This window comes from Diachasmimorpha longicaudata, chromosome 9 (genome assembly GCF_034640455.1).
Source record: "Diachasmimorpha longicaudata isolate KC_UGA_2023 chromosome 9, iyDiaLong2, whole genome shotgun sequence".
NCBI lineage: Eukaryota > Metazoa > Arthropoda > Insecta > Hymenoptera > Braconidae > Diachasmimorpha > Diachasmimorpha longicaudata.
The window spans coordinates 5,993,591-6,008,565 of record NC_087233.1 but is presented as its reverse complement, the minus strand read 5'-3'; the positions used below and the strand labels follow the sequence as shown (position 1 = coordinate 6,008,565).

Here is a 14,975-nt window from a genome sequence, read left to right as displayed (position 1 = left end):
TTGAGCATACGATGATCATCTAACAACTGGTACTGTCTCTGTACACCACATCAATCAATCCACGATCCCCCGGAGTCACCGAGGCTATTCATTTTGTTAAATACCTCGGTGAGGAAGAAGGGGGATTAAAATACTAGCAATGACACTAAGTTTCAAGTATTTCGCAGACAGAGTGAGGTCACGCGTGGGCATTTCCCAGAAATCTCAAGTTGACGATTGAGTCGCCAAGCGGAAATGGCGCAAAATTGTTGAATTACCAATTTTGATGATGGTTGACTGGTGAGGGAGGGGCAGAGGGAGAGAGGGAGGGAGAGAGAGAAGTGGCCCTCTTTTATTGCCCCTTCTGTGGGCTTTTTTTTCTCTCTCGGAGTATTTACAAAAGGGATAGGTGGGGGGAATTGGGCAGACAGCATGGCGCGCTTGTACGTGAACCGAAGCGAATTCAAACGTCCCATCAATCGGCCAATGGACCTCACCATTTCATCCTCATTTGCTCCGCCATTTTTCCATGAATTATTCACCCCCCGGGGGGGTGGACAGGTTCCTCTGGGGTCTGGGCACTGGGTGATAGGGGGGGGGGGGGAAATATCAGGGGGGTCAGTCGCTTTGGATTTTCAGGGAAAATAGTAGATTTTTTGGTATGTGAAGACGTAATGAAAAAGTTGTGGAGGAGACGGCTGTGGCTGTGCGGATATAGGGCTAGACTACTGATGGAGGAGCGGAGTCGGTCGTTGCGGGGAGTAATGTTTAAGTGAATTGGTCGTCCGGAGCGATGGATGATAATCCTGGGGTACCAGAGTGAGATGGACCCGGTGGGCATTGGCGGAGTGGGATGAGCTGCGTCGGGTGCTGGTTGGTAGTCACTTTCAGAGGCGGATTTCGGAGAGGTCGAGGGTGCAGAGGCCGATTTTCGAACGGGTGAATGATCATTGTTGGTTTTCAAGGTGGCCAACCCGATGATATACCGGTAGATAAGAAATTGAGGTATGGCTCAGCCCGTAGGAAAATAATTACGGCTTTGGATGGAGTACGTGATGAAAAGTTTGTGTCTCGGGAGGACTAATCTGTTCTTGAAATTCCCGAAGTTGGTGCGGATTAAACAGCGCTGGGCTGGGACCACAACTAGTCAAAAAAGGGTTCTGTCCTAAAACTGTGTTCCCCAGGTTGTCATAAATATTTGTCGCCTAATCTGCGCTTAAATAGTCCTTCACCAGTCATTTTGTGCTGATAAACGACCGCAGAAAGGGAAAAATTCAGCAAAAATTACGGAAGAGTTACGCATTTCTTCCCTGAACGTTCCATATTTTTTCAGAACTCCCCCGACTTCTTCCTGAAGGTTCCCTGACAATCTCCATAACTATTCCCTCATTTTCACCAAATTTTCTTTCGACAAATTACGGAACCGTCGCCCAATTTATCAATAATTTTCTTTCCATGTATTCTCCCACCGATACCACCGATAATTCCCAAAAAATCCCACTTCCCCCAAATGTCCCCAATTCATCAAGAGCCCCTCCCCCCACGATCCCGATAAACTCATCACCCCAAAATTCCCACATCATAAATCCCCCGAACACATTAGCATTACGCTTTCCATCATGAATGACCGAAGTGGGCCCCCCCGACTAGTTAAACCTGCTCCAAAGAGACTTCCACTTCATTCATACCCATCGCCATCTCCAGAAGACCCCTCTCCATCTCCCCCGTCCCCTGCACCCATCACTCCACCATCTCCCCCTCCCCTTCCCTCTATCCCCGCGACTCACCCCCAAATGTCAGAAGGAAAAAAATCCCTGGACAATCCCCTGGACACCGGTATCTCCGGGTATCGGAGCGCATAAGTCACTCTCCCCAATGCCCTCCTGTCCTGTCCTCATCTCCAACAGGCCCAGGCGGCCATGGGGCGGCCGGGGGTTGGATGGGGCGAAGGGGGAGAAACAACAAATTCACCAGAAAAAGAAAGCGAGGCCCATAAGACGTAGAATACCCCACTAACATAACGTACACCGGTGCTAAGTATTGGTGGAAAGAAAACGAAGAGAAAGATCATCCTGGTGGGGATAATATTAGTCGAAGCTAGACTGAGAGAGACAGATTAAATCGAGAGAGAGAGAGACCGTCGTTGAGGGTAGGAAGTGGTGGGAGAGGGGTGGAGGGAGGGAGGGGGGTAGAGACGTAGGCAATATTCCAACAAGACAGGTGGAGGTGATTATGGTGGGGGTAAAAAGGGACTGGCCCCAAACGTTTGTAGTATACAGTTGTATATGTATGAATCGGTGCGACGGCTCACTGTGCCACAGTAGTCACTGGTAGTCACACTACGACTGTCGAACGTGTCGGACGAATTTTTCCTCATTTTTCATATTTTTTTTTTTTCTCTCTCAATTTTAAATTCCACTGGACTGGATATCATTCAACCGTGGTAATCACGATCACCAGGATCCAACGAATTGACCAACCAATTGATTTGGATATCGTGCGATTAACCAGTGAGAACCCGAATTGTTGGTGATTCTGTCAAAATTTTTGGTGTTTTTGTGGCTCTCAATCACTCCAGACGATTGTTGGAGCAATTTGGATGTTTGGAGTTTGGGTGGGTTAATGGTGTGATACACAACACGGAATTTTGACAATTGTCAATACCTGGTTACAGCTGGATTGTGAATGGTGGTGAGTGTTGGATTGCAAGTGTATGGTATATATGGTAACTATCGGTGTATGGACACGCTGAGATGCCGTGATTGCGCGGATTGCAGACTCAGGGATAGCTAGAGGTGAGGTTTTTGATTATTTTGTGGTTTTTTGAAGTTGTCGTTGGGGGGGAGGGGGTTAGGGGGGGGGGGATATTTGTAGTTATTTCCGTTTCGATGGGTTGGGAGATGGCGATGGGACTTGTGTTTTTGGGGGGGAAAAATATTTGCTCCAATTATTTGAAGCGAGGACTATACTATGGGAATCAGGATCACCTCTTCTGATACCAGGAATTTATTGGGAAAAAAATATTTTTGTTAAAGGGGTTTTCACTCCGGAGAAATAATTTTTTTTAGCAGAATTTTGCTCCAGTTAAGTTGTTAGTAGGTATTCCTTGTTGGATTGAATTATGTTAATTATATTAATGATCCTGTTAGTTATTAAATTGGGTAAACTTCGAGGATAATTATGGAAATTGAAAAAATCATCGATTCTTTCCTTGAAATGAAAAATTTTAATTAGAAATAAAAGTCGTTCATTAACGGAGTTCATGTGAGGTTCGGTGCAACATAGTCATCGTCAGGAGGAATAAGATTGGCGGAATTAAAGCCTAATTAGGTCCCCTGGGAATGACTCTTGAGCCTCTCGAGGCGGCAAAACAATCAGATTATGAATTTTTGAGGAATTTTTGCGAGTTTGGAGATGATATCGTAATTTTTGTAGAAACTTTTTCGTAGATTTTAATTAGCCCGAGCAAAATGATGTAACAAAAATCGTGCGATCTGCCTCAGGTCCTGTGATAATTATTAAAAATAGACAGAGTCGACAGAGTCATCGATGAATAAAAATTCGCAAATCATTGGGCATCAGTGCATCAAGTCCCTCTCCAAACATCTCAATTCAATTTCCATAAACAGTCAGATAATCATCAGGATCTCTTCATGCACCTGCTCCAATCGTTATTATTTATTTATAACAGCGGGATTTTTAGGCGTCCGAAAATTCCTCATCATCAATGTCCTTTCTTTCAATAAAAAATATCATTCAAAAGCACACGTGCTCCAGGTCTATACTAAAAGAAAAAATCACTTGTGTCAAGTACTCTTGTACCTGAAAAAAGTATTAACTCTTGCAAAATTATATTTCTTCGATTGAGTCATTCCCAGGAGGCCCTAATGAACCATCATTATGATAATCTCATTGCTCTTGAAGATCACTACGTTCCACAGAACCTCAAATCAACTCCCCTAATAACATAATTTTTTAAATAAATATCTAACATTCCTGAGTCGTCCTTAATCCTACAACTAACATAATAATCTTCCAGAACAACACAATCAACATAATTCAACCCTAATGACTCGAAAGAAATAAATATATCTCCCGATGAACATACGCAAATTCCAAAAGTCATTTTCATTTTCATTCTATCCTCAATCCACATCAGTAGTAAACATCATTCTACTAAAAAACAACTGTTGTCATCCACCACCGGCATCATTCACTTCCGATAAATAAAATAAAAAAAAAAAACAATTTTCAATCACTTTCAATTCAGATAAATTGAAAGATCTCTAGATCGATAGAATTTCTGAAATTTTTTGGGTCAACCGTATGAATATTTTCTCGCCATCAGTCACCAACAATCTCTCAAAAATCATAAAAAAAAAAAAATATGAAAAACTGGCCCCGATTATTTTTGACGATGACGTTGGTTACTTGTTGACCGTATAACGCGAGAGCGCGCGTTCCACCGTGGCCCAATCGGCTACACCACACAACCAATGCCTACCTTCGTAAAACCGATACAAGACGCGGATGCTGGGGGGGAGGAGGAGGAGGAGAGGGTAGAGGGTGGTGCGGGGGTCGAGAGGAGAAGAGAAGAGAGAAGCCAAGGAGTTTTCTGTAACCGATGAGACGAGCTGGAGAAGGAGAATGAAGATACCCACCACCCCCTGCCCACCTCACCCCCTTGTGATCTCCACCTCCCCCCCCTCCTAGCCCCTCGGGGAAGTGTATACAGAGGCACACATACATATTGCGGTGCCCCGCTCGTATTATATCCTTTCTGCTCTTCGCTCTGACTGGCGCGTTTTCGCTCCTTCTTCTCTCCCTCAACTTGCGTCCCGCGGATTCCAAGACACGGACCGCATTCCATTGCGGATACGGACCGAGAAGTTGGATATAATTCCGCTCCCATCTCGTCTTCTTTCATCTTTTGAGACAAAACTTTTAGACGTTTCATTATTGATATTGAATCATTAGGGATTTTTGGGGGAATTATCAAGGGGAAAAATTCAAATTGAGAAGGAAAGGTATTTTGAATGACGAATTGGGGGTAATTAATATTCCAATGACGAGGGGGGGTAATTGCGGGAAGGGGGTATTAAAGGAGTGATGGAGGGGTCTCGGTGATTTGGTAATTAAGACGCTGTTGTCGCGGTGTTTGATGAGGAAAATTAAATTGAATGGATGACTGGAGATGGGGGGAAGGGGGTGGAGACGTCGGGTGTAGCTGGGGAGCGAAGATTTTTTTTGAATGGTGGGAATAATTGGTGGGGGTGCGCGGGAAAGGGGGGAGTGAAAATTTTAGAAAATTTCACGGATTTTGAGGAGATATCAATGGGAAAGTTTGTGGTCTAGTGCGTTGGCATTTTTCGCAGGTGGGTCGATTTTTTTGGAGTAATGGCACTTGAATTTTTATAGAGTTAGTGAATCGATACTGAAAGTACTCGTCGATATAAAAATTCCGTACTTGGAGATCATGACTGGCCAGACCGGGAAAGTATGAATTTATGCCAACTCATGCTTTGCAACACTTGAACATTTCTTCGAGACGAGAGAATCTCATTCCGCGAAAAGACTTCGTGTGATCATAGTGAGTGCGAATTAACCGATTTCACGATTTCATAAAGAGAATAAATGGGCAGAAATTATCGTGCCCTTTGGCACTCGGCTCCTGCTTCAGTCCTTATCGCACCAATTAATCCCCATAATTAACGTAAATTAATTTGACTGAATTCACTTTCAATTAATTCAATCCCTTCAATTAATTATCAGACTCTCAGTGACTTGAGCTACGCCAAAATCCTTTTTCGTCAAGTTTCCATCAAAAAAATCTAATCCAAAAAAAAACCGAGACCCGCACTTTTTACTCACCATTAAATTATTTATTTTGAAAATGTCGAGCCGGTTTTAATCACTCACTGGCAACCGCTCTCACATTCCTCAAGACTTTTTAACGAACACGAAGACGTGCTTGAGATATAACAAGATGGCGGATTTTATCAACGTCACCGGTCGTTCCAAAATCCCTCATCGCGAAAAATTGATTTTTCCAATTTGATCAATCAACATTCCCTCAATCTCAGTGACACCTCCCCCAAAAAAATAATCTCCGGTGCATCCGGAAATGCTAAACACTCCGGCTAATCATCGGGGGAGATGCGTCATGCAAAGCCAGTCGACCTTCCCCTGTTCCTTGACTGTTGGTTCACAATAAAATATGCAAATACGTGCGAGTGAGTGAGAAATAAAAATCGATGGCACATTGATTGAGAATTTAATTGTGATGGCGGAGTGGCGAGGGGCTGAGGAGGGGGGAAGGGAGGGAATGAAGAAGCCACCGCGGTGGCGGCGGCTGTGGCGACGGCGGTGGCGGCGGCGGCGGCGGCCACTTGGATGCTGTAGATCCGGCGGTAGAGATTACGGGTCGGAGAGTCGTCGGGAGCAGACAGCTTGGCTCTAGCTCGCGCACCCGGCGCAGCCTTGCCGTCTCGTACCCTCCAACTCTCTGCCACCATCTACACTCAACCCGGCCCCCCACAAGACCATATAAAGCATGCGTAGTTATTACGATATTCTCTCGTATTTTATCCTTCAGTTATCGAAATTAATTCTCGTCACTGATTTATATCGGGGCTCGAACGAAACCGTTTTTATTTCGACTCTTCCGGCTTCAATGGGCACGGTAAAAATTGTAGTGATATTGTATAGGTGCATGAGGGTGTGGGAGTATTGAAATAACTTCATTTGAATAGTTATCGTGTGTTGAAGAGGTGATTGACGAAATAGTCGGCGATTTTTATGGAGTGTAAACGTTTTTTGTTATCAATTTTCGAGGCAGGAGTTTCCCAATAGCAGCGGGGCATATTTCTTCGAGAAAGAATTTCTCTGGGCTTGCTGAGACATTCTTAAAAAGCATTTGTCAACAATTTATACTCTTCAGCCATTTTTATTATAGTTCGAACCATTCATTCATGACACCATCGAATTAGTTGGAAAATCCTAGTACTCCCTGATATTTATTACGATAATCTCTAGTTAAATTTGGAGAGGACTCTGTGGGTCTTTCACAGGTCAATCCTTCTACCTGAATTTATGTTTACCTGTATTGGTGACCTTTCATCACCTCTGGAACTCTCAGACTGAAAATTAACCAACCAAACTCTCCGCTATTTTTCCTGCTCATCACATTTATCTCTATGTCTCGGAGATTTTTTGGTTCCAATTATGTGATGTTTATCTAGATTGAAAGTGTAATGAAGCGCTCATTACCAGAGTATTGCACTTGCTATGAGCCTCAAAAAGTCCCACATATTTGGGCCCGGTAGCCTTTCTAATTTATTCACTTAATTGAGTACTTAATTAAATAAACCTCATAATTAAATTCTTCGGAGTCACTACAATTTAATTTATAGCCTCAGAATTTTCAACGACGTGAAGATGAAAATTCTCTAATTTATTTAAATATACGATCTAATGTCCCATCCAATGACTGACTTCTGAATATTTACCACCGAAATGTTTAACAATCTTACCGAAATCACCAGCCGATTAAAATTTCCGTAATTTCCTCAATTGAAACAAATCCAGACATTTTTTATTATTCTCAATGAATATGTCCTCAGAATATTTTTTTCCTGATTATATATGAACCCTTCCCTACTATTTCAGTGGTAGTATATACCATTTACCTTTGTTTATATATATACACCTCTATTGACAATTTTTTTCATTTTTTTTACAGAAGGTGGCATAGTGCCCAGTGACTGGACGTCACGATGCGCACATTGCTGTTCCTGAGATTGGCGTTGACAGTGGGAGTGTCTGCACTACTTGTCAATGCAACAACCACAACAGGCAGCAATGTTATCAACAAACTAGACAGCACAGAGCGTGAACAAGCGACAGCGAATCTCGAAGCGAGTTTATTGTCACTCCTTGGCTTCACCAAGAGGCCCAAGCCCTCCTCCAAAGTTCACGTACCTGAATCATTGTGGCAGCTCTACAATAAACAAAATACAATTAAAATGGCGAACATCGCCAGGCGTGGAATACACGCGAGGTCGGCGAACACAGTGCGATCATTCAATCACATTGGTGAGTTGATAGATTTTAAATCGAAGTCATCAATCGAATTTTTGCATCAGCGTCCGGGGACCGCGGGAAAGCCCGAATCGAGTCGATTTTTCTGCTCCTCACGGGGCCTTAATACTCGTTCAGTCTTCCTTCGGGCCTCAGAGTCGACTTGGAAGTCAAATGCGAGGATTGAATGAGCCCTGACCGATTAAACTCTCGATTTTAGCCCTCGTGTCCTGAAAAATATTTCACCCCTTTCATGGCCCCCTAAACATTTTGGTCTCCGAATTTTCGGGGAGTGGTGTGGGATTCACCTCTACAATAGCCGTAAATTATAATAACATTGTATTGTAAAGACAAAAGCGAATAAATAAGAGATAATAAATCAAGAGAAGTTGATGCAAACGAGATGGAAAAAAATTTATTCTTTCACTTGAATTCTCAAGTAGCCACCACTTTTCATTGTCTCATCTTACCCGGTCGGTCTATTTTGGCGCACCTCTTCCTGCAATAGTCGTGATTGGTGAGGCTAAATTCAGGATTATCCGAACAACGGAGTTCGAGACCTACGAGGGCTCATCCCCGAGTGTCAATCGATTCCCTCGCTTCGACCTCTGGAACGATAAAAGGAAATAACAGCTATTTCCAGGTCTTTCGAGACTCAAACTATTTCTCCGCTGTCCCGACCTCACAATAGCCTCATATACCTCCCGTTAGGACCCAGTTTCAGGAACAATTTGAAGGTGACGAAATATTCAGGGGATTCAAAGGAATATATGATCTGTTTGCACCCCCACGCGTACAGAAAAATTGTTTAAAAATAAAGCACCTGCACAGACAGGAATTTTAGGGGAGAATTGCACGTCGAGGGGGCCCAAGGAGGGACGAAGCTTAGTTTTATCACGAAATTGGCCTCCCAGGTCTAGTATTTCCAACAAAACCTGACCTCAAAGTGGTTGATTGTCATTTCGTCCCAAGTTTCACCCTCTAAAGGTCTAATTCCTATCAAATATTTCTTTCCGTCTCTTCTGTAATTTCCCAGTCAACACAATATTCAGTCAAAATTACGGAACAGTCAAGTCTTTTTTCCCTGAACATTCCATATTTTTTTCAAAACATTTCGGACTTTTTCCAAAAAGTTCCCAAAAAAAACCCGGAACTGATCCGTAATTTTACCGAATATTTTTCTCTCCGCACAAAATCAACAATTAAACTCTTGACCAGACATTCCGTACCATCAAGGACTCATTCCATTGACACTATTAAAAAACCCTGAGTGTTTAAATAAACAATTAACCCGTCCGTTTCCCTACATTTTCCTCCCCCTGCGGTAGGCGACGAGGATCGGCCACCAGAATTTTTTAAATAACATTCCCGACCCTTTCCCAACTTTCCGAGGTGTCAATACCGCCCCTCAAGTCCTCCACTGGACTAAAAAAAAATTCAATTGAATTTCTTCGTCATTCCGAGCGCCCCTCGACTTCCGCCCACCCCTAATGCGAAAATAACGACCAAAAACGTTGAGGGAATGAATTATGGTCCACTTTCGGGGCGAAATAGTCAGCGATCGAGGGAGCAACAGTGAAACTATCACAAGAGGGACAAATTCGTTACGCCGGCGGGACCACTGGGGCACCCTCGGCCGTTAGACGTATTATACCGAGCCACCCCTCCCCCCCGGGTACCACACGCCACATTTATTCTCGGTAACAATGAAACTGCTATTTCAACACTCATTCAAACAGAAAACTCAACAATGGGGTCATCCACTCGTCACGTTTTTCAATGTTTTTATTCTCCCGTGAAAACTCCAATTAAACGCTTCAACATAGTAAGCAAATAGCGTGTGCCAACACTAGGCCGATAACTATTGCACAAATTTTAATGTTTTATTCTTTGCTTTGTTGGAAAAGATGGTGTCCTTCAATTTGATTATTTATCGATTTGTTTATTGCCCCAACTTGAAATAGTGATATCCAAAGAGAAGGTTCGATTCGCCAGGGAGAACGGGGAGGTAATGGGGGAGGGAGGGCAACTTCAAGGTGACTCGTTGCATCGGTGCATAACGGGTCTGGGCGTACTTCTATGTTAACTGAGGTGTCTCACTATCGTGACACCTTTTTAGAGATGGAAAATGTCATGTGATCATTCTGGACACGAGATATGGGCTGAGAGGGTACGATAAACGTGGAAATTAATTCGGGGAGGGCCGGGGGGATTGACAACCGGTGGGAGGGACTGACCAGTAATATTGACATTAATTTTACTCGTTGTTTAAAACAATTGTCACTTGTTGTGGAGAAAATGTCCGGGAGAAGTTTAAATCTGTAATTCCTGGAATTCCATTTGTTCCTCCAAAGTGCCGGTGACAGAGGTGGGGTAGAACAGGGCCTCTGAGATCGTTGATCACGCGCTCGGGCGATATCTCTCGATCTATTGAACTCAGTGATAGTCCATTGATATCGATCTTCAGATCGATTTCCACTTGTTACGGTGATATTGACAAGCTGACGAGACTCGTTATTTTCACGGGGCTGGAAACATACAGAAGGACTGTAATTGTTTCATGGAGTGAGTAAAATAGCTGGTGGAAAGAGAAATGGAAAAACGGAACGCATTTCTCGGTGGAGTATGGAATTCCAGGGACCCCAGGGAAGCTCATAAGTTACCGGTTTAAAAGTCGTCTCGAGTAAGTGCATTCGAGATTCTTTATCTCGGGACTCTTACCGTCAAACGAATGTTCATTTTTTTCGTCTCTTCGAGATAGGGGAAGCCATACTCTGCCCGAAAATTGTGGTGAACATTCCGAGAGGCTCGTAAATCAAAATAATTGAACGAATTTTTGTTACGCATTGCAAACAGACAAAAACATCAACAAGATGAACATTACCAGTTCCAATTTGCCGATATTCAAGTTGACATATCTCCGAATCTGAGAGAGATAGCGAATTTTTTGTTATTACATTAATTGTAGCCCTCAATTTTCCCCACAAAAAAGGTTCTCATAAAAATTTTCCCATCCCCCCTGGATTCCGTGATATCGGCCAAAAACCACAGAGCCCATCATCTAATAAATTATTCCCTTTCTCTGTTTCCAGAGACTCCAGTGGATGACAAGTTCCAGTCACCAAACAAATTTCGCTTATCATTCGACGTGACAAGCGTTCCCTTGGAGGAGAGCCTCAAAGCCTCGGAGCTCCGGCTATCCAGGACAGCCCTTCCCCCCGCAACCGACAAATCCAGGCACCTGGCAAGGATATTAGTCCACGACATAGTCCGTCCAGGATTGAAGGGCCGCAGTAAACCCATGCTGAGACTGATCGACAGTAAGACAATCGATACACGAAGCAACAGTACGATAAATCTCGATGTCCAACCAGCTGTCTCCCGATGGCTGGCAGAACGTCGGGAAAATCACGGCCTCCTGGTGCAGGTGATCGGTGAAAATCTCAAGAAAGATCCCCACGTCCGACTGAAACGCTCCACCGAGTCCCCCGACATCTGGCCATCAATGAGCCCAACATTGTACACATACACCGACGATGGACGCAACAAAATGGCGTCCGCCAAAGAGATGATGGAGAGACGTGTGAAACGAGCTGCCAGTGGGAAAAAACGTCGCAAAGACGGACGAGAAAATTGCCGACGATATCCCCTCTACGTTGACTTTGTTGATGTTGGATGGAATGACTGGATAGTAGCACCACCCGGCTACGACGCCTTCTACTGTCACGGCGACTGTCCATTTCCCCTGTCTGATCATCTCAATTCAACGAATCACGCAATTGTCCAGAATCTCGTCTACTCGGCGAATCCATCCCTGGTACCCAAAGCCTGTTGTGTACCGACAGCTCTCAGCTCCATCTCCATGCTGTACCTCGACGAGGAGAACAAGGTCGTCCTCAAGAATTATCAGGACATGGCGGTCATCGGATGTGGCTGTCGTTGATCCTCGAAGGACAGTTATCGGGGCTAATCGCTTCTCCTCCGATGACGCGATAGAAAAATGCAGGTGATCCTGAGTTTTCAATGATTTCGAATGACTGTATTAATGAAATCATCGGTTTTGTGATGTGAAGTCATTTATCCAAGGTGACGAGTGCCTCCAGTGGGTGGGGCGTCGACGAGAATGAAGATGAGTTCTCCAGCAGCGTGACACCACGTCTAGTGTTATTAGCCCCCGCCGGCGAAAAAAACAACCAAACAGTGGGTGGACGAAGGGGGTGGTAAGGGGTGGAAGGGTGAGAGGAATCCTCACCAATGATTTGTTCTGCCCCTGTGGTTCCGGACTCTAATGGACGATTTAATGACGCAGACTCGAATGGATTGGAATGGGGTACAGGTGGGGATTTAATTGTGCCGACGGTGTTCTGCCCTCAAGTCCCTCCTCAGTTCAACCCCCACCAACTTTACCTCTTTCAATATATATATATGTGTGTATATATGTACATATACATATATATATATTTTTTCTACCGCATCCTCTCTTGTTTCCACTTGACCAGAGCTGATCGGGCCCTCACAGATGTCTTTCTTCGTCAACGCTCGTTAGAAGTATCCAACAGCGTTGTGAAGTGGACAAAATAAAAAGATATATTTTAAAAATAATGTTTTAAAATAAAGGATAGAGAACTGAGTGCGTGACGCTGCCGCATTCTCGACAGCTTCAGTAATTAACAAACTCGACGGCCTATGGGGATATATATTCCATGGAGACGTTGGAGCTTGGAACGTTGGGTTTTATCGTTACATACGTTATGTACATGTGTGAACTGGACTCGGGGCAAACTCATGTACACTATTCGCCTTCTCCAACAAGGCTGGAAGAATCGGTGAGCGCGATAGGCTAAAACCCGAACCTCCTTGATTCTTTATTTTTTTATGATACTTTTTTTTTTATCTTCCAAGTCTCTCTCCCCACCAACGGCATGTTGGTACGTACGTCTATCGTGCGCTCACGAGCTGCTCGCACTCGCGCACGTATATATAATTTATTAATAAGGCTGTAGAGAAAACCGGTATCAGATTTACCACCGGCAGCATCCGCAGGTGCCACTTGTGTGTGTCTCCGTAGCAACCGATTTGAAATACCGAAAAAAAAAAAAAAAAAAGAGGACTCGGAGAATGTTTCAAGCGTTGTGCATAGAGATGTGCAAAAATTTTATGACATGTCACAGGACAGATTTTATTTATGAGAATTTTTTGTAACGCGACCGGTTAATGAGGATATTATCAGTGGGAATTGTTTTTTGAGTTGAAAATTTTCGATTACGAATCAGTTGTGACCTTTTTTCGAAGATGCGTCTTATGTAATCGGTGAATTGGGTGTAAATACCAGTAAAAATGGCACATCACTAGACGGTTCACGATGACTTCTCAATTTTGATACATTTTTTGAGAGAAGCTGTGGGGGAAGTCTCAGGGTGTCATATGACGATCATAAATTTCTCGTGAAATGAAAAAATGTGATGGTCATTTCTACGTCACTGGTTATTCATTGATATGTCGGTTTGATGATGGATGAGATTTGGTATTTTGAGCTTTTGACGATTTGGAGAAAATTCCAATGATTGTGGTACGCGTGTTGGTGCATGCTTGGACGACAGGTGTTCTGGGGAATGAATTCTTGATGATGAGGAAAGATACGAGAGTCAACGAATTTTTTTTTTTTCCCAATTCCTTTTCAACTGTGACAATGTGCTTGATCATGAAGTTATGGTGGAATGTGCTTTTAAAAAATTCTGATAAGTCAATTGTCGGTTAAAATGGAGTCGAACAAAAATTGTTGTGACGTGTGACTAATTCATGAGAATGTGAAAATGCCATTGAACATTTATTAGCTGCGTAGTTTCGGATTTACAATGAGACGTGTGATACTGCGTAACTAATTTATTTGTGATTATCGATCTTCTCATTGAAACATTGTGCTCTGTATCTGCAATTGTCTCCCTCTCCTTCCACGATTGTAACAAGTGCGAAGTTAGTGGTGTAAAATTTTACCGCGTATCTGAATTAGAATTGTTCGAAGTTAAACCGTACCTGCTTTTAAGGATTACTATTTATTTTTTATGTTTCAATTTTTATTGTTTTATTATTAGAAATTGATGAGCAGTGGATGATGATGCGAGGGTTAATCCATATTACGTGTGTATATTTGTACAAATGATGTTTTTTCTTTCTAGGAAAATTAATATTAATTCTTGCTCCTCTGTCTGTCCTCTATTGACTTTTTTTTATTATGTTCATCTTCAATTTTCATCTCCAGTGTTGAGATATCTGTAAAATGTGTGAATAAGGCGACAAAGTTTGATCGAAGATTATGCAGGAGACGTTGTAAAGAATTTGTAAATAATTTATTCATTGTAAAGTATTAAGCAATGTATATTTTTAGAAAATATAGATTATTAATATTATTAATAATTATTAAACAGAACCTTGTTGAATCTATTCACAATGGACCATCACGATGAGTTTTAATCAAATTGTCAAGTCTTTCAATCGAAAATTTGTGTAAATTGCGAATAAATTTGATGTGAATTCATGAGAAAAAAAAAAACTCCACTGCAATTTTCATTCCACAAAAAACCACTCAAAATTGATTCATCTCCCCCGAAAGAATCCTGTTCCCACACTGTGTATCTGTGTCGACAGTCCATAAAGTTCCCTCCCTCCTACCCTAACAAAAATAATAAGACAGATTTATTCGAATGAATCATCAGTATCCCACAGGGCACAATTCACTTAAGACAAAGAGGCTAAAGGAACGAAAGGACCAAGAGACCAAAACTAAAAGAGCCCCAAAGAAATTAAAAGAATAAAAAAACAACGAATATCAAGCAACGAGGAATTCAAAAAAAAAAAATTGTCGAGAGAAGGGAATAATAATCACCCCTTTGAGCTCACTCAGAGACCAGAGGAAGTCA

General features: G+C 42.8%; 1 protein-coding gene across 2 annotated transcripts; it reads left to right on the top strand.

Annotated features, from left to right (window-relative positions):
• The first annotated feature begins 2,275 nt into the window (after window positions 1–2,275).
• LOC135166157 (protein decapentaplegic-like) lies at window positions 2,276–14,485 on the top strand. Of its 2 annotated transcripts, none has more exons than XM_064128204.1 (3): window positions 2,276–2,774; window positions 7,721–8,073; window positions 11,151–14,485. In XM_064128204.1, the coding sequence occupies exons 2-3, from the start codon at window positions 7,755–7,757 to the stop codon at window positions 11,999–12,001; spliced, it is 1,170 nt and encodes a 389-aa protein (XP_063984274.1). In that variant the 5' UTR covers window positions 2,276–2,774; window positions 7,721–7,754; the 3' UTR covers window positions 12,002–14,485. The 2 variants fall into 2 exon arrangements, with proteins under 2 accessions (XP_063984274.1, XP_063984275.1); XM_064128205.1 differs by lacking the exon at window positions 2,276–2,774 and adding an exon at window positions 5,312–5,569.
• The last annotated feature ends 490 nt before the right edge of the window (window positions 14,486–14,975 follow it).

Coding starts and splice junctions, on each gene's coding strand:
- LOC135166157 (XM_064128204.1), top strand. CDS start 7,755: ATGCGCACATTGCTGTTCCTGAGATTGGCGTTGACAGTGGGAGTGTCT. Junction 8,074..11,150: donor GCGATCATTCAATCACATTG/GTGAGTTGATAG, acceptor CTCTGTTTCCAG/AGACTCCAGTGGATGACAAG.